At 45.7% G+C, this 19,289-nt stretch overlaps 1 protein-coding gene across 1 annotated transcript in view; it reads right to left on the reverse strand.

The window, feature by feature from the left end:
• LOC119382897 (sister chromatid cohesion protein PDS5 homolog B-like) overlaps positions 1 to 6,731 on the reverse strand; it is a 53,836-nt gene extending 47,105 nt beyond the window's left edge. The window contains 4 exon segments of the mRNA XM_037650795.2: positions 704 to 888; positions 1,777 to 1,974; positions 3,359 to 3,536; positions 6,488 to 6,731. Of these exon segments, the coding sequence (XP_037506723.1) occupies positions 704 to 888; positions 1,777 to 1,974; positions 3,359 to 3,451 (476 nt within the window). The 5' untranslated portion in view covers positions 3,452 to 3,536; positions 6,488 to 6,731.
• Between the last annotated feature and the right edge of the window lie 12,558 nt (positions 6,732 to 19,289).

The following is a 19,289-nucleotide window of genomic DNA, read 5'->3' on the forward strand; positions in this document are numbered from 1 at the left end:
TTATGCTAGTTTACAAGGTCAGCAAACCGCAACAAGTTGCGTCTCGTCCCGTATGCGAGTGACATGGGAATGTTTCATAAATGCAGAATAATAAGTAGACTCTGAATCATACAGTGGGCAACTCGCTGTAGTGTTTAATAGACAGCGATAAAGTGCGGTCACAGATTGCCGACGATGGACGGACATCAGGCAAATAAAATTCCATTTTATTTTCCTCGATTTTGACTTTTCATATTACCAGAATCAGAAGCATGTTGGAATGTTTATCTCTCTAGAAAAACCTAGGTGTACATTGTTTGCATAAGAGATCTAATGTCATTTGTGCATTAGTTTTCTACTTTGAACTTGTAAAAAGTGGGTGCAAATAAAATTCGGGAGCATGTTAAAACTGAAACAAATACTGTCACACAGTGTCTCGGTGTTTTTCCTTGCTTTTCGTTTCATTTGACCTGCCGGATGATTCGACCAATCTTGTCAGTCCAGTAAAAGTTGAAATGAAGGAAGTTGACAGCACTGACACCTCCTCGGACAGTATTTTCAGCAGTTCGCTTTTGGGGGCACTACTACTTTCGTGAGATTTCACATGAACAGCATAGCACACATCTGCATCTATGGGTGACAGCATTCCCCAGCGTATTCACTAAAGTGAATTAGAGAGAGTAGCCCACCTCAGTATGAGTACACAGTGTGACAGGGTACTCACTTGACAATTGTGAAGATGAGTGAGAAGAGTTGGCAGAAGATGGCTTGATTATCCTCAAGCTCGATGCAGATGTTGAATGACTTGACCCACGCCAAGTTCTCCAGCAGATAAAAATAACGTTTAAAAGTTGGGTCCTTGGGATCTTCCAGGCCCCTCAGCTGTTCTATGAAGAATAAAAAGATGGTCTGCGTCCCCCCACCCATAGCTTGTGTCATTACATGTTTACACAATACGACGTGCATTCAACGGTAAGACACAGTAGAGCAAAGGTATCCTTATACGATGTTTAAAAGGACAGAAAGATGAGCCAGTTGTTAGGAATTCATTGTGCCATCTAGTTTCCTTCTATTGTCTCCGTGTCTGCACGACTAACTTGTTCTAAGGTCAACCCCCTCCCTCTGAAATTTTTACACATTCTATGTGTATATATATGTGCAGACATACAAACATATAAATGAACATACATGAAGGGAGGTCGGAACCCTTAGAAATAAGTTTCTGGCTACGCCCCGCCTACGATTTGCTTTTATATAACAGCTCAGTAAACATGTATGTGATACTTGTGGGGGCCCATTGACCAGCAGCATGTGTCAAAAGATATGCCATGTTTACAACATCATAATGCGCAGAGATCTTTTTTGAGAGAAAATTAATGTAACGACTGCCTGTACAGTACAATCGGATACAATACGGCAAAGGCATTTGTAAAGCTGGCATGGCAACCACCAAACTTCAGAGCCCAGTTTTGTTGCTGCTGTTCTTACAACATTGCAGTACAAGGTTTCTTCCGCATTTCAATGGAGGCAAAATGCTAGAGGCCCATGTGCTTAGATTTAGGTGCACGTTAAAGAACCCCAGGTGGTCGAAATTTCCAGAGCACTCCACTACGGTGTCTCTCGTAATCATATCGTGATTTGGGACATAAAACCCCAAGAATTATTACTATTATCAATGTTCCTTTCATAGGTTGGCAAAATGACATGCCTCTTTCCACAAGAAAAAGGTTATGGCCCAACGACAGTAATTTTCTGTTATAACTGTGTTAATTACACCAAGAAAAGACGGCAGTGTACCTTGAGTTGCTCGGGATCCTTGTAAGGAGCCTCGGGAGCGAATACGCGAAAGACATCCGCAATGCAGCAAGCTACAAGCAGCCGGACGTCCTTTGAGTTGTGATTCAAGAAGCCTTCACCCGCCAGGTGAAGGGCCAACTGCACATATGCGCTATTGTCCTCGTCCTGGCTAAGGTTCTGGAATGTCTGGGCGCACTCCTGCATACAACAGCATTTCACCAAAACGTCATTTAAGCGCTTGTTGCACAGCAAAAGAAATACACAGGGAGTGGGGTGTAACCCAATGGGGAGTGTGATGTTATACACGGACAAAAAAGGAGGAGGAAGGAAAGGCAGGAAGGTCAACCAGATGTGCGTCCGGTTTGCAATCCTACGCTCAGGGAAGGGGTTTAAGGTATGAAAAGAAAGAAGTGGGCACATAAAAAATTCGCGTGAGCTAATATTTTCAGTTGTGGTTTTTCTGCGTCAAATGAAAGACCAAGTCCCCAAGAGCTTGGAAAATGCACTGGTAAGCATGAGTGCACCCTGAAAAACTAATTACATGTTTTCAAAAGCTTGTTTAGATTCCTACTGTACCCTGATGTCACGACGTGGTACGAGCTTCTCGTCATGTGCTTGTACAAGTATAAAGACGTTTCCATGGCCGCTCTGCTGTGTGGCTCCGTTGGTGACATGTGAGTGGCCATTTTGAAATGTTTGGTGCTCAACGTCACCAAAATTGACACTGTAGCCTGACTTCATGCTAGTGTAGATGTCAGCAGGTGCGCCATGCGAAAGTTGACTTCAATATCAGAATAAAATATCTTTAAGCAGTTACTGAGCTTCACACTTGCTCAGAGCCGTCTCTGCATACAGGAGATTTGCAGGAGTAAACTAAGCTTCGAAAATTGGTGTCAGCACTCCTTCAAACAGCACTGCTGCGTTCCATGCACGTTCGTGTTTTGCTAGTGCTGGATACAGGATCACAGGTGTACCATGTTCCGCTGTAGATATTCACACGTTTGGCCTTATTACTAATGACAGTACTAATCTAGTCGTACAGTCTACTAAAAGGTTGCAAGTACTGGACATAGAACATCCAGTACCTGTTGTACGGACTGAGCATAAAATGGTTTCAGCTTGCTGACGGACATGTGAAGTAATATCATTAATTTGCAAGGCACAGAAAAAAATTTTCAAAATGCAATAAACATAAGGAATTGTGTATCTCTACTACTGCATTTGAACATTTTTAAAAATGCATCAAGCCTCAAAGCTCATGGAGAATAAAGCTGCAGTATATGTTTACAAAGACAACAAGGTTTGTTGTCTCAGCAGTGCACGCACATATTTGTTTCAGAAGGGAGGATCACTCACTCACTCCGTCAATCAATCAATGAATTCAGCCCAGTAGCTTCTACCTAAACATGTGGGAATTAGACATTTTTTTGCCAACTACTACCCCAATCTTTACTGCAGTTAGCTGCATTTAAAATAAAATGCTATATTTCATTACAGATGTTCCCTTACAGTCAACAATGTATCGGTGAACAGAAATATGGCAGCAAGCACAAGTAGCCAGATCATTGGGATGACCACATACCTTTAGTCGCCGCACAAGGTCATCCGTGCTCAGGTCATCTGAGATGGCCTTGATGCCCGGCGGATAGGTGACTTTAGGAGGGTTGGCCGCCATTTTCTCCTCACGGTTTTCTGTCCATACTTTGTGCAGAGACTACGGGATGCTTTGCGATGGGCCAGCCTCACTGCTGAACGGCATGCTGTGATGTGAAAATCAACAATCCCAAGAGAATTAAACAACCAAGCTCTGCTCCAAGATTGTCTATCAAATACATCCTGAATAGCTTCCTGATTAACCCATTCTGGACCAAAGATCTTGATACTGATAACTATGCTCTGAGAGGTACGTCTGACCAACATAAAATAATGCAGTGAGAACTACAGTAAAGAATCACCATTCCAGCGACTCCGTTTACACAATTTAACGAGACTCGGCACTGCAATACTAGTGGCATTTTCTAAAATTATGGAAACATCCGTGCATTACAACAGACCGCGATTAGGCCTCTGACCTACATCTCCAGAACTCGCAACCTAAGGATGGCTACATGAACTTGTCTCGGGGGCCTGAACTTGTCATGAAGTAAATGTTCTACTAGAATTCACACACATAGGACTACAAATTTAGCTGATCATGGTGTCACAAACTGACTGCAGTTCAAGGAGTCTATGATGAAGGGTTCAATATAATACGCAACACTGTGACAGAGAATATACCATTGTTGTTTTTCTTGTTTAGGTGCTTAAAACATAGCTTAGTAACACTAAAAAATAAAATTTGGGCAATAGAAGATTAGAAGCTGCTTGAAATATGGCAATATGAAAGAGAAAATGATCGGCAAGAAACGCTCAACTATGAGCAAGTCCAGCTAGATCAACTGCAGTACTTTTTTATGTCTTTTGTGTCCCTGGTGTTATTTTTTGTTTTGTTTTTTCTGCCATATCTCATGAAACTAAAGATACGTTCACTGCATAAAACACATCATTATTTATGAAATTAAAAGCTCTGATAATACATGATATTATCAAATATCACAGCATCAAAAAAAAAATATCTTGCAGGACTATGACAGCATACTTCACAAAATATTTTAGTGCAGTAAAAGAGGCAATGTTGTGTAAATTTTAAAAAAGGTGAAAGGGCAGGCAAAGATAACAATTGCTACAGCGTGAAAAACAAAAGTGACGGAGAGAGAACGTTCAGACATACTGATATCGTTTAGGTCTGTTTTTGACATACTTTTTTTACATACATTATAACACAATGAATTTTACAGTGCGAAGCAGAGGGGAAACAAAAAAAAAAAAAAAAAGAACATATGCAGACATTTAGTAACGTGATGTATACAACTAGATTTAGCTATATATGAGCTTTAGTTAACCAAAGCTGCTTGTGTGCCTCAACGACGTTTTTCTGCTGCACGCACTCCCAATGTACACGTAGCACAGCAGATTCCAACTGCCACAACACAACACGTACAAACGTAGGTGACTGCGAACAATGCAAGGAAAAAAGATAAGTAATTGTCTATGCACGCTGTCAAATGGCATTTCTACATCACTAAAACTACAGTAGGGAAATGGATCGCAGGGCCCGTTTTTTGTTAGACATGACCATATGAAGCCAACAAAGTAGTGAAGCTGAGGGAAGCATTGGGGCATTAATTGTAGGTTTAAGTGTTGTAATTATGAAACAAAGGAAAATGAAAGTGGATGAAAAAAGCAACTTGCGGCCAGCAGAGACTCAACCTACAACCTTTGCACTACGCGTGCCTACTACATAATTGTCACATGGCGGTGGCTTTTATCTCTGACCTTGTGTGACAATATGAGGCTTTCATATTATGTCCATAAATACATGCGTTTGACATGTGCTGGGAGACAGCTGTCTTCAACAATGTTGCTTGTGACATAAACTGCCATTCCATATGCAATGAAAGAAGCAGTGTTATGAGAAGTGAAATGATGCCTCACTTAAGGTCAGCCATGCCACCCTTAATGTTAATCATAACGAAAACTTATGGAAAGATGTATGCAAAAAACAATGGACGAGTGTGTATGGATGTGTGTGTGGGGGGGGGGGGGGAGCAGGGTGCAGGTAATCATGACCTTACAGGAACTGAAGAATTTGATAACACGGATGCCCGTCCGTCACGAAACACGCACGTCAGCAGCACCTGATGAAACTGTAAGGCAGTCGTACACCTTATTGCGGTGGTGTTCCGCTTCCCAAACACACTAAAAAATTACCAATGGTGCCCAACACATTGTTTTACATTCAAGTAACAAAAATGCCGCCGTTATAGCAAGAAAACAAGAGAGCTATACAATCGCAATACTCGTTATTATGACAACTATTTTAGTTTCAGATTCTGCGTCAACTTTTCAACTACGAAGGTAACGCGGCTTCTAACGACTGATGCTTCTAGGCGCTGAGTGCCAACCTTCGAGTGCAGCAGCAAAGCGAAAGCATGATTCTGTGCAAGGGCGATGCTTACTCGCGCAACAACAAAACCGTTACGAGCGATCGTGCCAAAACTTGGCCGAACCACTGGAAAAGCTCGTCGAATTGGCGCGATAAGCAGCCGACGCACGCAGAAACTACCCCGTAAAAAGCGAAACGAACAGCGCTTTGCTAAACCAAGGGCCTAATCGTGCATTTCAGTGTTGCGTCAAGGGTCGACGTTGTGAGCGGAATGCAATGCGAACCCCCGATCGTGCCGCAGCTGCCACTCCGTCCCGAGCTGCGAAACGGGTGCCGATCGCAGGGCTTCCAATGCACGGCTGCAACAAGCATGTCAGCCGCGATCGTCTCGCCAGCACCAACGATATCGTGCACCTTATGGAATGCGCCCACCGGTGACATTCACAGTTGATCCGCTCGAACGGGCAATGGATAAAATGCGTGTCCGTCATTACGCAAGATAATGCGGATACACAAAATGAAGAGTCGGGAAGTACCGCGTTTTCCGAAACGAAAAGGAAGTGACCTCGATGTAGGTAAACAAGTTTAACGCGCATGCAGTGCACAATGCAACCGTGACATACACTGCGATCATGTCGTTGCACATAGCGTCACCGATGTCTACAAGCCGCGGTTTTTGTTTGTTGATGCCCGGAGTTACCCCATTAGGCTTAGACCGCCGCTCACCAAGTAGGCCAATGGCCGCTGTGGATGTTGCAGTCGATGCTCTCAACCGGTCAGCCTCCCTACGCCACGTTGTTGCAAGATATCGATTGTTCTCGAAGGTTAGCGGCGAAGCACACGCACGCAATTATCATGAATTGTCAATTACACATTAAATTGTCACTTGTGATGGCGCGAAACAGTACAGTGCTAACGATGAAGACCGGCAGATGGCGGCGCTGCTGAAAACGTCATGGAGTGGCTCGTCGTATCGATGCAAGCGCCGCCCAGTGTCACATAAAGGCATACAATTCATGGAGTACAGAGACCGTGACAGAGACCACTTTCCTTCATCACACAATCCAACAACTGCAGCCTCCGTGATCTAAGCCGTAAGACTGACGCACGTCTCGAAATCTGTATTTGTCAGAACACCTGCCGCCAAATTGTTCCGACCGCTAATGGTTACGTTCAGCACTGTACATAATCTGTATCACCTGGCCCTGTGAAAGCGGTTGGTACGACGTTGAACTACATCGCATGGCGCTTTCTAAACTCCACGGTTACGTCAAAGTATAGCGAGGCGGGAGGATTTAAATGCGGCACGGGTCGTATCGATCAACGTTTTTAGATTATTTTATCTAAAAACGTTGGTATCGACTCAGCCGCATTTGTGTGATACCATATGTTTCTGGGAACCGGGCATCCGATGTGGCTGTTCTTATTTCATGAAATCGAGCGCAAAGCTGTTTGTTCTGTGGTGACTATTTCATTCGTTGTTGAATGTTCCATGTCCGCGAAATGTCCCAGCACGTTTGGCCTCCCCAGCATAGACGTCAGACTCTGCCCAGGCGGCGCTGCGAAAAACACCGCCACCAGCGCCCTCATCGTAGCCCTGGCCCTAACTGGGTAGTGCAAAGAGAGCCGCCCGCAAGCGCATGTGCATAGGCCGCAATATAACCCTCCTCTTTCGTTGGTGTTGAGGCGCGGTTTCCTAAAAATCAAGGACCTGGAAAGCTTCTTCCGCCAATCCACGCTTCAGAAACAAAGGAAGCTGATCAAAGCGAACTGCGAGTACAACAAAATAAGTTTTAGTTATTCCCGCGCGCTGCAACTCGCAAGTACAAGCGAGCATCACACGACACCGAGTTCGAGACAAGCCCTCCGACATCCGTTCTCTAGAGCCTAAATGCGTTAAAATCGGGTATATACGTATGCCACAGCGATAAAGTACCTACATACACGATCAATTTACTTAGCTATGCATCTTACGATCAGTGGTACAAAACTCGGTTCATCAGGGGCGAATGGCCCCGGCGATTTTCGCCTTTTCAGTTGCATTCTCCCTTAATTCATCTCTCGCTTCCTGTGCATTGGAGTGTTTTATTACGCATCCTCAAATGGTCTCTTGATGGTCGTCTTCCGTTTGTATGTACTGCAAATGGGGATACGTGCGTGTCCACTTTCGCGGGGTACAACCAAAGGCAAAACCGTGGCCTCCGAGATAGCTACGGCAATCGCGGAGGACACGGGCGAAACAAACCTGAACGACCAACATTCTGCGATTTACTTGTATGACGCACGTGGTGTTAGCTCGTCGCGGTGTGCGTATCACGCGTCTCCAGTCTGCCTCTAGCTGCTCACTTCGTGTTACACGACAAGCACCGCGGTCAGAGCCTCTGCTGAGCTTCATAGTCAAGGTTACCACGGTTTTGCATCAGGGCTACGCAAAACAACAGCAGAGCCACACATTCATGCCACTGGCTGTGGAGAACGCGGGTACTTCGCTTACCGAACACGCTCGCAACGGCTCGTATCCAGCGCTCTCGCCTTTCTTCTTCGTACGACAACTATGGAAATCGGTAAAACTAACGTTGTTATTCAGTCTTTTACGTCCGTGGCAATTCACAACGCAACAGTGCGTCTCTTGCGGAGTTTCTTCGTAGCGTGCGGAGGGCTCTCGTCTGCTGCTGTTTTCGCCGTCGTTCAGGCGAGTGATCCAGCAAGCACTTCACAACGGTTTGGTGGCGCGTCCGACTAGCGGAGAGCAATTCACAGCTCTCGTTCTGAGTGCTAAATGCGCAAACACACGCGATATTAAGCTCAATCGTTGTTTCGCACTCGCTAGTTGCACCTGGTCCCATAGCAAACTATGCGAGAGAGTCGGTCTATGCACTACTCAATACTTCTCCGACAGGTGGCGCCACACATCTTGGAAACTCCAGAGTCTGACGTCTATAGGCGTGCGCACAGGGGGGCGGCCGCACCCCTATTCACCTAAGAGGGGGGGGGGGGGGCGCAAAGTCAGCCCTACACATTGACATAATAGCGAGGGGGGGGGGGGGGGCGCTGCGACGGAGGGGGCGTAATGTCAGCGCCTTACATTAACATAATAGGGAGGGGGGCGCTGCGACGAACCTTCGGCCCTCCCTGAAGGGGAACCCTGCGCACGCCTATGCTCCCCAGTAAAAAATTTCCCTATCGTCACTTGGTCACAAGCTACTGCGAGCGATAAGAAATTAAAAGAATCAAGAGAAAGATATCCTTACACAAAACAACCAATATATTATATTCTGAACGCATAAGACAGGTTTATCTGATATGTAATCTCTGTTCGGCGCATGTTCAACAGGGGCGTACAGATAAATTTTACTCAAGGATGGAGGGGGGGGGGTTCAACTACCCTTTATGTATGTACACATGCAAAATTGAAACGTCTCTGGGACGGCCCCCCCCCCCCCTCCCGCCATTTCCCATAAGCTACCCAAAAGCCGTATGTCGTCGGGGTTTCAGTGCATTATTGCAGTGTATTAAATCTTCTAATGTTGTCATGTCATCGTGCAGTGCCGATGTTTCAGTGCTTTGTTATTATAATGTATTAAATTCCATAAAGTTATCGTGAAGTTGAAGTTGGATGTCGTGTCTCTCTTGTAAGAAGGCTACGCAGGTCCAAATGAGGCGTTTCTAAATCAGGAAAAAAAGGCATATATACCGGCCCTATACAGGCATTGACAGACTTTCTCAATGAAACTAATATTTTGGAAATGATTAAACATGTTTTAATAAGATGGAAGATGTCGAATTTATGTGCTTCTCACTAATTACACTTATTCGGACACTAACATCGACGTACGTGTAACACATATATATATATATATATATATATATATATATATATATATATATATATATATATATATATATATATATATATGAAAAATCTTAGCCCATTCCCACTCCTGGAATGGCCGGACAGTTCAATTCCATTCCTGTAATCCCTCAACGGCATCTTGATAGTTTTATCGAGTTAAGAATGAACACCCCATAAAGCTGATGTCATCAGATGCATTAGGAACTGCAAAAGTACGCAAAACATGTTACCAAGGTCGAGGGATAGTAGCTTAGTGACATATCTCGTGCAGTACAACTACCCTACTAATTCCCATAGGGGCAGTTCTCCCGCTACCTATAGTATTTGCATGGTCAGCATGTTTGAACGAATGGTGATGTTTTAATATTGTTTAAGCTTAAATGTGTTAATGCTAAAATGACGACATAGCGTATTTTTATGCTGACAAAAGTAGTGTTCAAGAAGACTAAGCAGTTTTGCCACGCGTCTGGAGAGGTCGTGATTATGGAGGAAACTAAGATTTGGTTAATGGGGAAGAAAACCCTCCAGATCTGCTGGTATTAGTAGGAACAGTGCAGCGCTCGGGCACCTTGTGCCTTTGCATCGCATAGGGAACATTGGGCCGCAATGCTCGTAAGCACTCACGCTTGTCAAGCGCGCCTCGCAAGCATGGATGGGGTGATGAGAACTGTGTTCGCCTGTGCGCAGGTACGCAATGCATTCCTTGTCGTAACCACTTTCGTGTGGGGGTATGACTGGGGACCAACGCGCAGGGATAATTTGTTTCTCCCTGCAGTATCTTCTGGGATAATGCATTTGTTTGTACACTATCTTATGCCTCGTCTTCTCTTTTACAAATCGGCAGATCGTTTACACATTTACACTACGCCTACTCTTGGCTCTGCCTAACTAAAGGTGGACCTATAGAGAATTCGTTGTGGCCTTCGACTTCGAAAAATGTGTGCTCAGGCTTACATGACTAATTTGAGCATGATATTACAATAGTAGCAATTAATAATGTAGCAATAACGTTCCTCCCCAATGCCCTGTTTGCTTGGCGATGCGAACACGGGTATGTGCCGAGTCGCAGCAACCGAGCGAAGAAAAGATGCAAAGAAAAAATTCGGCAGATCCCACGTACCGTGGGAATTGATGTTATGCGAAGCATGCGCGGGATGGTGACTCTGGCGTATTTTTTCACATTGAGCGAAACGTTACGGAATGACGCTAGAGAAATGTAGAAGTGGTATACGCACACTCATATGTTGAAGAGTCGCATATGTATTATATAACCAGTTGTTTACAGTTGCGTAACGATGCCAACAGCAACATGGGTGTTACCAACACCAGACGCGGTAAGCTGATATGTAGTGCTTATATTCTGCAATACTGGATAGAGCGAATTCGAACAGGACAAAGAAGGGACACAGACGCACAGGAGGGCGTTACTCGCAACTAAGCTTCATTTAGGAAAGTTTCCCTAGATATGTGGTACGCAGCCGAGTGGCACGCGCAGGCGCATTGCACGTACGTCGCAGTTGCTACAGTTGCATTACAGTTGTTATGCTTATACTATATGAATGACGGAGAACGCACGCACGTTTCACGAACCTGTGTGTATGTGTAGGAGGGGTTTTTGACAGCTCTCGGACAAGGTCATCATCACCGTGATTAGTGAGCATCAGAGGCTGGGCCGGACTTGTTATCGGAGCCGTTCGTGATCGCAGCTATGAGGGGTCTAAGTGTAGTGAAGTGCGAGGTATAGTGCAGCTGGTGGAAATCCTGGATGCCTATTACGATGAAATGATCTATGACGCGTCCTGTCCTGGACGTGGCAGCGAGGTCTTTCGATGCCCTCTCCACATTCGAGCCGTCTTTCACGCAGCATAAAGACCAGGCGTTGTTGGGTCTTGATAAATCTATGTTGAAGTCACCTGTAATGATGAGAGGCCTGGTTCCCCCCTCAGATTTATTGTACGAAGCACTGATCCCGATTTTTGCGTAATCGACGAGTGCATGGTAGTTCAGCGTCTTCCAGGGGCGTTCTGTCTTCAGCGTCTTCACTTTCCTAGCGTCCGCCGCGGTGGTGTAGCGGTTACGGTGCTCGGCTGCTGACGCGAAGGTCGCGGGTTCGATCCCGGCCGTGGCGGCCGCATTTCGATGGAAGAAAAATGCTAGATGCCCGTGTACTGTACGATCTCGGTGCGCATTAAAGAATACCAGATGGTCCAAATTCCGGAACCCTTCGCTACGGCGTCTCACATATTCACGTCGTGGTTTTGAGACAAATAACCCCAACAATTGTGTGTTCGCGGTTACTGTGTTGGTTGAGACTTTGTATCACCTGTGGCACATACCCGCATAACATGAACTCTGGCAAGCGGGTATGTGCCACACGTGACTGAGAGAAAGGGTTTCATAATGCACGCGACAGGTATTTTGCGTTATTCACGTCATGATCAGTGAATCGTGCTCGCCATACACTAATCTCCTGCTATACCAATTTTGGTATATTACAAGTTATGGAGACGCCCAGGAGAGCGCCCAGACGTAGGCGGCTAGATAGATAGATAGATAGATAGATACATAGATAGAAACGCCCAAAGTGCCTGAGGTTCGCTAAGAAATGCTGCGCATTTAAAAGGATAACGACAATAATGAAATGATCCCACCCCGTAGCACCCGTAGCAGTGGGAGTGCGGGCTGACCAGCTCTCAACTCGAGACTTCGGAGCAACAAACTTCGGAACAATACAAGGACAGAATTGTAGTAGGCGCGTTGCTTATAAATGTACCGTACTTGTAATTAGCCAAACCATTTTAAAAATACTGCTTTATTAATGAATTCGAGGCTCTGACTTACAAATGTTTGAAGTTCGAAAAACAGCGCGTAGAAGAAAACGTGCTCTATTTTCGAAAAAAGGCGTGATTCACGCCTGGCAACCACGGGCAGCGCGCGCTGGCACCTAAAGTCCCTAGATTTTTCCCTGTTATTTCGACTTTACTGGCACCCGCCGACGCGAGCGTCTAAAAAGCGTACAGAATCCTTTTGTGTTTGTCAGCTAGGTACCTAGGGAGAGAATCTCAGGGATTTTCGATGGTGGCGCCGTCACTTCTTAGCGGAGCTTTTTGGAAAGCCGCTTCCCCCGACCGGTGTCGGCTGTGTTCCACGTGTGCACGGTATCGCGCGTTCGTCTCTCGTCTCTGTACCGACGACAATGACCGCGTGTCGTGCAGCTTTCGTTTCGACAGCGTAGTCCGTGAACCGGTGTCCCGTAGCGACTTTGTCGTGACCGCCTTTGCTTGATTGACGGACGTCGAGGGCGAAGCAGAGCGAAGATGCTGCAATGCGCTGCTTTGCCACAACAAGTAAGTAGCGATCTCTGTTCGAGTTTTGCTCCGCTAGTCTCTGTCGCGAGTAATAGCCACAAGTGCCGGCGTACCGGTTACATATCAAAGTGTGATAGTATAGCTATGCTGCAGTTCTTACGTTGTGGGTTCGGAGCGTGATAAACATTTCGAACTGCGGCACAAGAGGCTCATCCGCGATCGCTGCGCGAGCAGAAAATAATTTGCTGCGAAAGAACCGATCGTGTGTTTCATGCACTACAGTCGCTACAGTTGGACATGGTTAATTTGCACCAACTCGTCCAATGTTCGGCTTTGCGTAAGTGATAACTGCTACTGATATCTCATCAACTAGTAGTAAGGGCATTCACTTGTCGTTAATCCTAGGCAAGTTCGTAGATTCTTTGTACTGCGGTAATGAATAATCCTGTTTGGCGACTGGGACGTTTGAAAACCTGGTACTTATAAACAAGAAACAGCTAAAGAAGCGACTTAGCATTTTATTCTAATGGTGCGCTGGGCGATGTTTCGTTAACTTCGCGATTACTTGTACTAGTTTTTTGTACCGAAACATGTCTTACAGTCTGAATCACACTTGTCTGGAGTGCCCAAGCGGTTCACTCGGCCGCCGTCTTTTGCAAAGGTACGCAGAGAGTGACGCCATACAAATACCACGGTCATACGGCAAGATGCAAACATTCGAATGTAACAGAGAGTTGGTAAAACACTAATGTTTTACTAGTACAAAAAAGGAAGACATGAAAGAAACTAAACTAGACATGTCAGCCTCATCATTGTACAAAATATTCACGAAGGTAATTTCGAATAGGATAAGAGCCAAGTACACTTGACTTTGAAGGGACCCTGAAACTGTTTTTGAAATTTTGTAAGAATTTAGGCTTCATCATCATCAAATCATTCGCACCATGAATTAAGTCACGCACTGCGTATCCAGGCAGCTGCAAGCAATTATAGTGACACACTCCTCAACCCTGCTTTGCCTCCTCAACTTGTCAAAACAGCCAACCGTCGCTGGCGACTGCAGCGCACTCGACAGGTCAAGCTCCATTGAGCGTGTGCCGTCAGGCAACAGAGACCAAGTGTGTGGAGTGGTTGAGATCTGCTCCAAAAGCATGCAGACAAACAAACAAAAGTATATGAGAGCGATCGCTGATCAGCCTCAACTCGGGCAAAGTGGTTGTGTCTTCAGGGGTGAAGCTAGAGCCGCAGACACGTGGATCCTGCAGGCATTGGGTGGATAACAAACAAAATATCTTGCTGGGCTAGTTGGTTCATAATCTTCAAAATTGGATAGCGCGAAATCGGACAGATGCACAGGACCTGTTCGATTTCGTGCTATCCAATTTTGAAGGTTGAGTGGATAGCGAGAGCCCGATGCTCACTGCAGTGATGAGCTGAAGCAACTCTGCTCACCAGATGCCTTACAAGCTTTACAAGTCACCACTTGCTATATTTGTGGCACACAAGTCAGCTAGGGCATCAATGGTGTCGGAGAAAAAAAATTTTGTGATAAACGCTGTCACGCAGCCCATGTCAACACAGAATGCTCGCTGCCAACCGAAAGTTCCGTGACTATACTGTTGCAAGTTACAGCTGTTGTAATGCTTATGTTACAGTTGTTCCAGGACCAGCAGCAGTAACACGTTGCATTATAGACTGCTGCGTGTAATCTCCATAAGCAGTATTTTCATTCCGTATGTTTAGGTGGCAAACTTCTTTTAGCAACTTCACCATTGTGTTCCTAGCAGAGATATTCCACGATATCAGCTGACAGTCACACAACAAATATGAAGCTGTACGCTGACATAATCACCTTACACGTATACCACAGTGACTTGGAAATGTTTGCCTTTGTAAACTTTTCCAAATCTTTTTTTTTTTAGATACAAGCAGTTTATTACCAGCATGAGAATAAGTAAAGTGTTAATAGTGACTCCATTCCGTTCAGGTGGTTGAGTTTCTTGAGCAGGTGACTTGACGAGGGTGCTTTTGCCGAATTTTGTTTACTAAAGGACAGCTGCCGGCAGGGCACCTGTTTCATAGTCCCCCTCAGGAATGAAAAAATCCTCACCATTATTTGAATGTTTGTTTATTTCTTGCAATGTTTAAAATACCACTGGCGTAAGCAGCCAGTGTGCCCTGCAAACTTGTCATTGACGTCAACTATACTCGTAGAACAGGTGAATTATCAGTGAGCCTGAGCAGCCACTAAATGCATGATACTGATTATGAGGTCACAAGTTGTCACTAATTTGGGCATTTGCGCTTACTTTGAAACCATATTAAAATGTGTTTAAGACTACGTTCACCAGTAATACATGGTTTGAGGTGCCTATATGTGCGGGAGAATGTAACACAAAAGATTTTGGCTTTGAAGTTTGCGTTGTCAGGGACCTTTAAGTGGCACAATCAATCAATGCACAGGCCTTGTTGAGAAAACAAATGTATTTGCTTGCTTCAGCATTCTGCACATTACAAAAGTGGCTGGCTGTAAACATCTGCAGCCCCACCGCTGTGGGGCATCCGTTGTTCTCCAATAAACCCTATTACACTACTACGTATGGCCATTGTCACTGAAAGCCACGTGCATAAAAATGAATGTTAAAGATTTGCTAAAAACTGCGCATAACAGCTGCTGCCCAACATCAACATGCACTTTGTGCCCAAGCATGCTGCTATTGTCAAATTTGACGCAAAACATGATTTTAATTCATGACCTTGAGAAATAGTTGGAATGCTTATTCTGATTATGGACTGAAATGTTGCTAATCTTGGAAGTTATTTGTTCTTGGACACATTGCACACTTGGTTCAGTGAATATGCTTGGTCAATATGTTTTAGAGTCTGGGCATGCACTCTGAATAATGTCTTTCAATAGAGAAACCAAAGCAAATTTTCACATTGTGCTTTTTATTGGCATTTCAGGAGCAACACAGTAGGATGACCTAAAGGACGTAACACTTCTGGACGGGAATTATATGTTGAAGAATTGTTTTTGAAATGTACAATAACGAAGATATTGGCATTCTCCTTGCACCATCATCTGCGAGCTGCAAAGGTGAACACACTCTCATGTTAACAGGGCCACGTGCATGCACTGGTACAAGGTTGTTCAGATGTGCTAGACAGAACAAAACACAATCTTAAGTCTTCATACACCAACCACAGAAAATGAGGGCCGAACATCAGCTCCACAAGTGAAAGCAGGTTTCTAGCAGCCTCATATCAACAGTCACTCTGTTTAACTCGATCATAATTGCTCATTCCTCTGCTGTATAGACCGTTTTCATAGCGCCCTTCACGCGAACAACTCCAAGCCACCATGTTTAGGGCGCCACAGCAGATGACACTGCGACTAGGTTGACTACCTACTGCGATTGCCGGTGCGCGGCGTTTCGAGCCCGCATGTTGTGAATTGTGCTGGAAATGTGTTGCTAAAGATGGTTGGAAGGTGCTGTTTTCTGTTGTGTCACCAACTAGGCTACCGCGACGAGAGCGGAAAGGTATGTGCAACAGAGCGATGTAAGCAAACACACGTGTCACATATCTATGCACAGTGCATGTGTCAATGTCATTATAGTCGTGGAAATGCTAGGCCGTGCAGGCATGCTGTGGATTTTTATGTAAATGCTCGTCCCTGCGATGGATGGCGCATAAGCGCGTTGCAGTGGCTTCCATACTTGACGTTGGCGACCTAGAATTCCGACATTGCCAGCTTTGCAGGAAAATGGGAAGTATGTTGCTGGCAGCGCGGTTCAGGGCCACGAAGCGTGCGGAATGAAACTCGCAGTCTTGTTGATGTAGCCGGTGGAGTCGGGACATGATAGCGCGCGGGCAGCAATGACGCCAAGCCACCGACATAATAAGTACATACAGTGTATTTTGCCAAATGGAAGGCCGCTGCTGGCAGCCAAGTTGTTGTGGTACCTCAGCGGACCTGACTACACTCAATTTCACACATCAAGCGCACCGCTGTTGAAGCTGTGCAAGTTGTTCGGTCAGCAAAATGTATAAATCCGCGTGTCCGCTTTCTTTAGTTTTCGCGGTTGTGAATGCTCGTGTGAGCCGAGCACGAGCGTGTGTGTGAGGCATCGCGACCGGCTACAAATGAAATACTGAAACAACGAAACGTCAGGTGATGTGAAACAGCACATTAAAAGCCGCATAACGGAGTTTGTTTATTTCTAATTAGGGCACAAATCATGTATTACTCAGCCTGAAAAAAATATCACAGTCTGGCGGTAAAGACATTGACTATTTGTTAGCGCAAACACATTTTGTTTTTCGAAGTATCGCTAGCCTCTACAGCGTTGCACTTGTTGTATGCGGGACAGAGTACGCGAAAGTGCTCGGCACTGGCCGCTTGAGATTTCCAGTCTCGCGCGTCCACCTCGTTTTGCAGGCCGGTCACCGTTCTGTTCTTCATAGGCGATGCTGCTACAGTTACATGGACGTAACTTTCCGTCAGCAGCTTTCAGCTCTGACGAGCGATATTCCTCGTTAACCGGCTACTGAATTCCGAGTTGGAGGGGTTATGCGTCCGCCTGGCGCAGCAGCCGCGTCAAATCGTTCGTCCACCCGGTCGACGGGTCACTCATTACAACGTCGAAGTCAGTTGCACGACCTTTTCAACGCAAGGCACGAGCGGATTCATTCGCAGAGATTTCGGAGGCGGTCTCACTCGGACTCAGACTCACTAAAATTTTCCTCAGCTGCACTGACTCGGACATAATCTTGCCAAATATGATGGTGTTCTGTCAACTAAGGTTCCCAAGGTGCTGCAGTCACAAACACACTGCTGCGCTGGATTCAGCGTCTCTGTCACGCAGCGTGGTTTCCCTCTCGTAGTCTTCCGCTTCCGGCGAGCTGTCCTGCGACACTCAGGCTTGGCAGCCATTAGAAATGGAGCTCCCACTCGCTTCTTCTGTCAGGTGCGAATTACGCTCTGCGATTCGTTTTGTGTGTGCAAAAAACACTGCGCCGGTGGACATTCATTCCCAATTGTCTACGGAAAAGTGTATGAGCATTCATATGTGTGCAAATGGTGCGGAAAATTCAAAGACGGACGTGCAGACGTCCATGACGAACAGCGTTCTGGACGCCCATCGGTTTCGGACGAAACAATTGCGAAAGTGGAAGAAACAATGCTGAAAGATCGAAGGGTGACGGTTCGGGAGCTCTGCGAGACGATCCCCGATGTCAGCAAGACCTGCATTGACAAAATTTTGACAGACCATTAGGGTATGCAGAGGTTTCTGCAAGGTAGGTCCAGGAATGCTTACAGAAAACCATAAATGGAGACGTGTTGAAGCGCCTGCGAATTTTTTCAGGCCTACGAAACCGATGGCGAGAAATTCTTGGACTTCATTGTCACTGGGGTCGTGTAGTGGACCTGGGTCCACTACACGACACCAGTGGAAACATCCAGAGTCGCCGAAGCCGCGAGAGTTCAAACAGACTGTCGCCGGCAAAGTGATGGCGAGTGTTTTTTGGGACAGGAGGATTATTGTTGTGCGAATTCATGCCCGCTGGTACAACAATCAATGCGAACCCTACTGTGAGACGCTGGAGAACCTTCGCCGCGCGATTCAAACAAGAGGAGAGGCGTACTCACGAAGGGAGTGCGTTTCCATCAGGACACGCTCGTCCGCACATTGCCTGTGTAACGATTGATCTCATCACCAAATGTGGAGGGATACTGTCACTCACCCGCCCTACAGCCCAGACTTAGCCCCAAGTGACTACCATCTCTTCCCAGAATTGAAGAAATACCTGGATGTGATTCATTTCAGAACCGAAGAGAGCTTAAAGAGAGGTTTTAAGCTATCTACGTGCATGGCAGTAGAGTTCTACGATGTAGGCATAAATAGATGGTACACCACATGCAAAAATGCATTGATCTCCCGGTGATTATGTTGAAAAATAGGGGAAAGTCTAAGCTTTCCAAACATGTATTATTTAATGCCAATAAGCATGTTTTTTATTGTGACAAATTACTGCGAACCTTACTTTACGACAGCCCTTGTATTACGCAGCCAGACTCTCAAGTGATCGACTCATGAGTGAGTTTGCCAACCTATGGCAGTGTGAGATCATGTACCATTTTTAAGTTTCACAATCCAACCTTCACTCAGCTTTTTACCCGGTGACACGTGTGAAAGCTGGCACTGGCCTCCGTGCGTTATCCTGCACTGTGGCACCGAGTACTGGCCTATCTATAGAACCCTTCAAAGACAGGGATTACATATTGCTTCTTAACACCTATAGCGCACAGAAAAGACGAACACAGAAGTACGACGCAGACACAGCGCTAGTCTGCTAGCGCCTG

The sequence above is a fragment of the Rhipicephalus sanguineus genome, chromosome 2 (assembly GCF_013339695.2).
Source record: "Rhipicephalus sanguineus isolate Rsan-2018 chromosome 2, BIME_Rsan_1.4, whole genome shotgun sequence".
Lineage (NCBI taxonomy): Eukaryota > Metazoa > Arthropoda > Arachnida > Ixodida > Ixodidae > Rhipicephalus > Rhipicephalus sanguineus.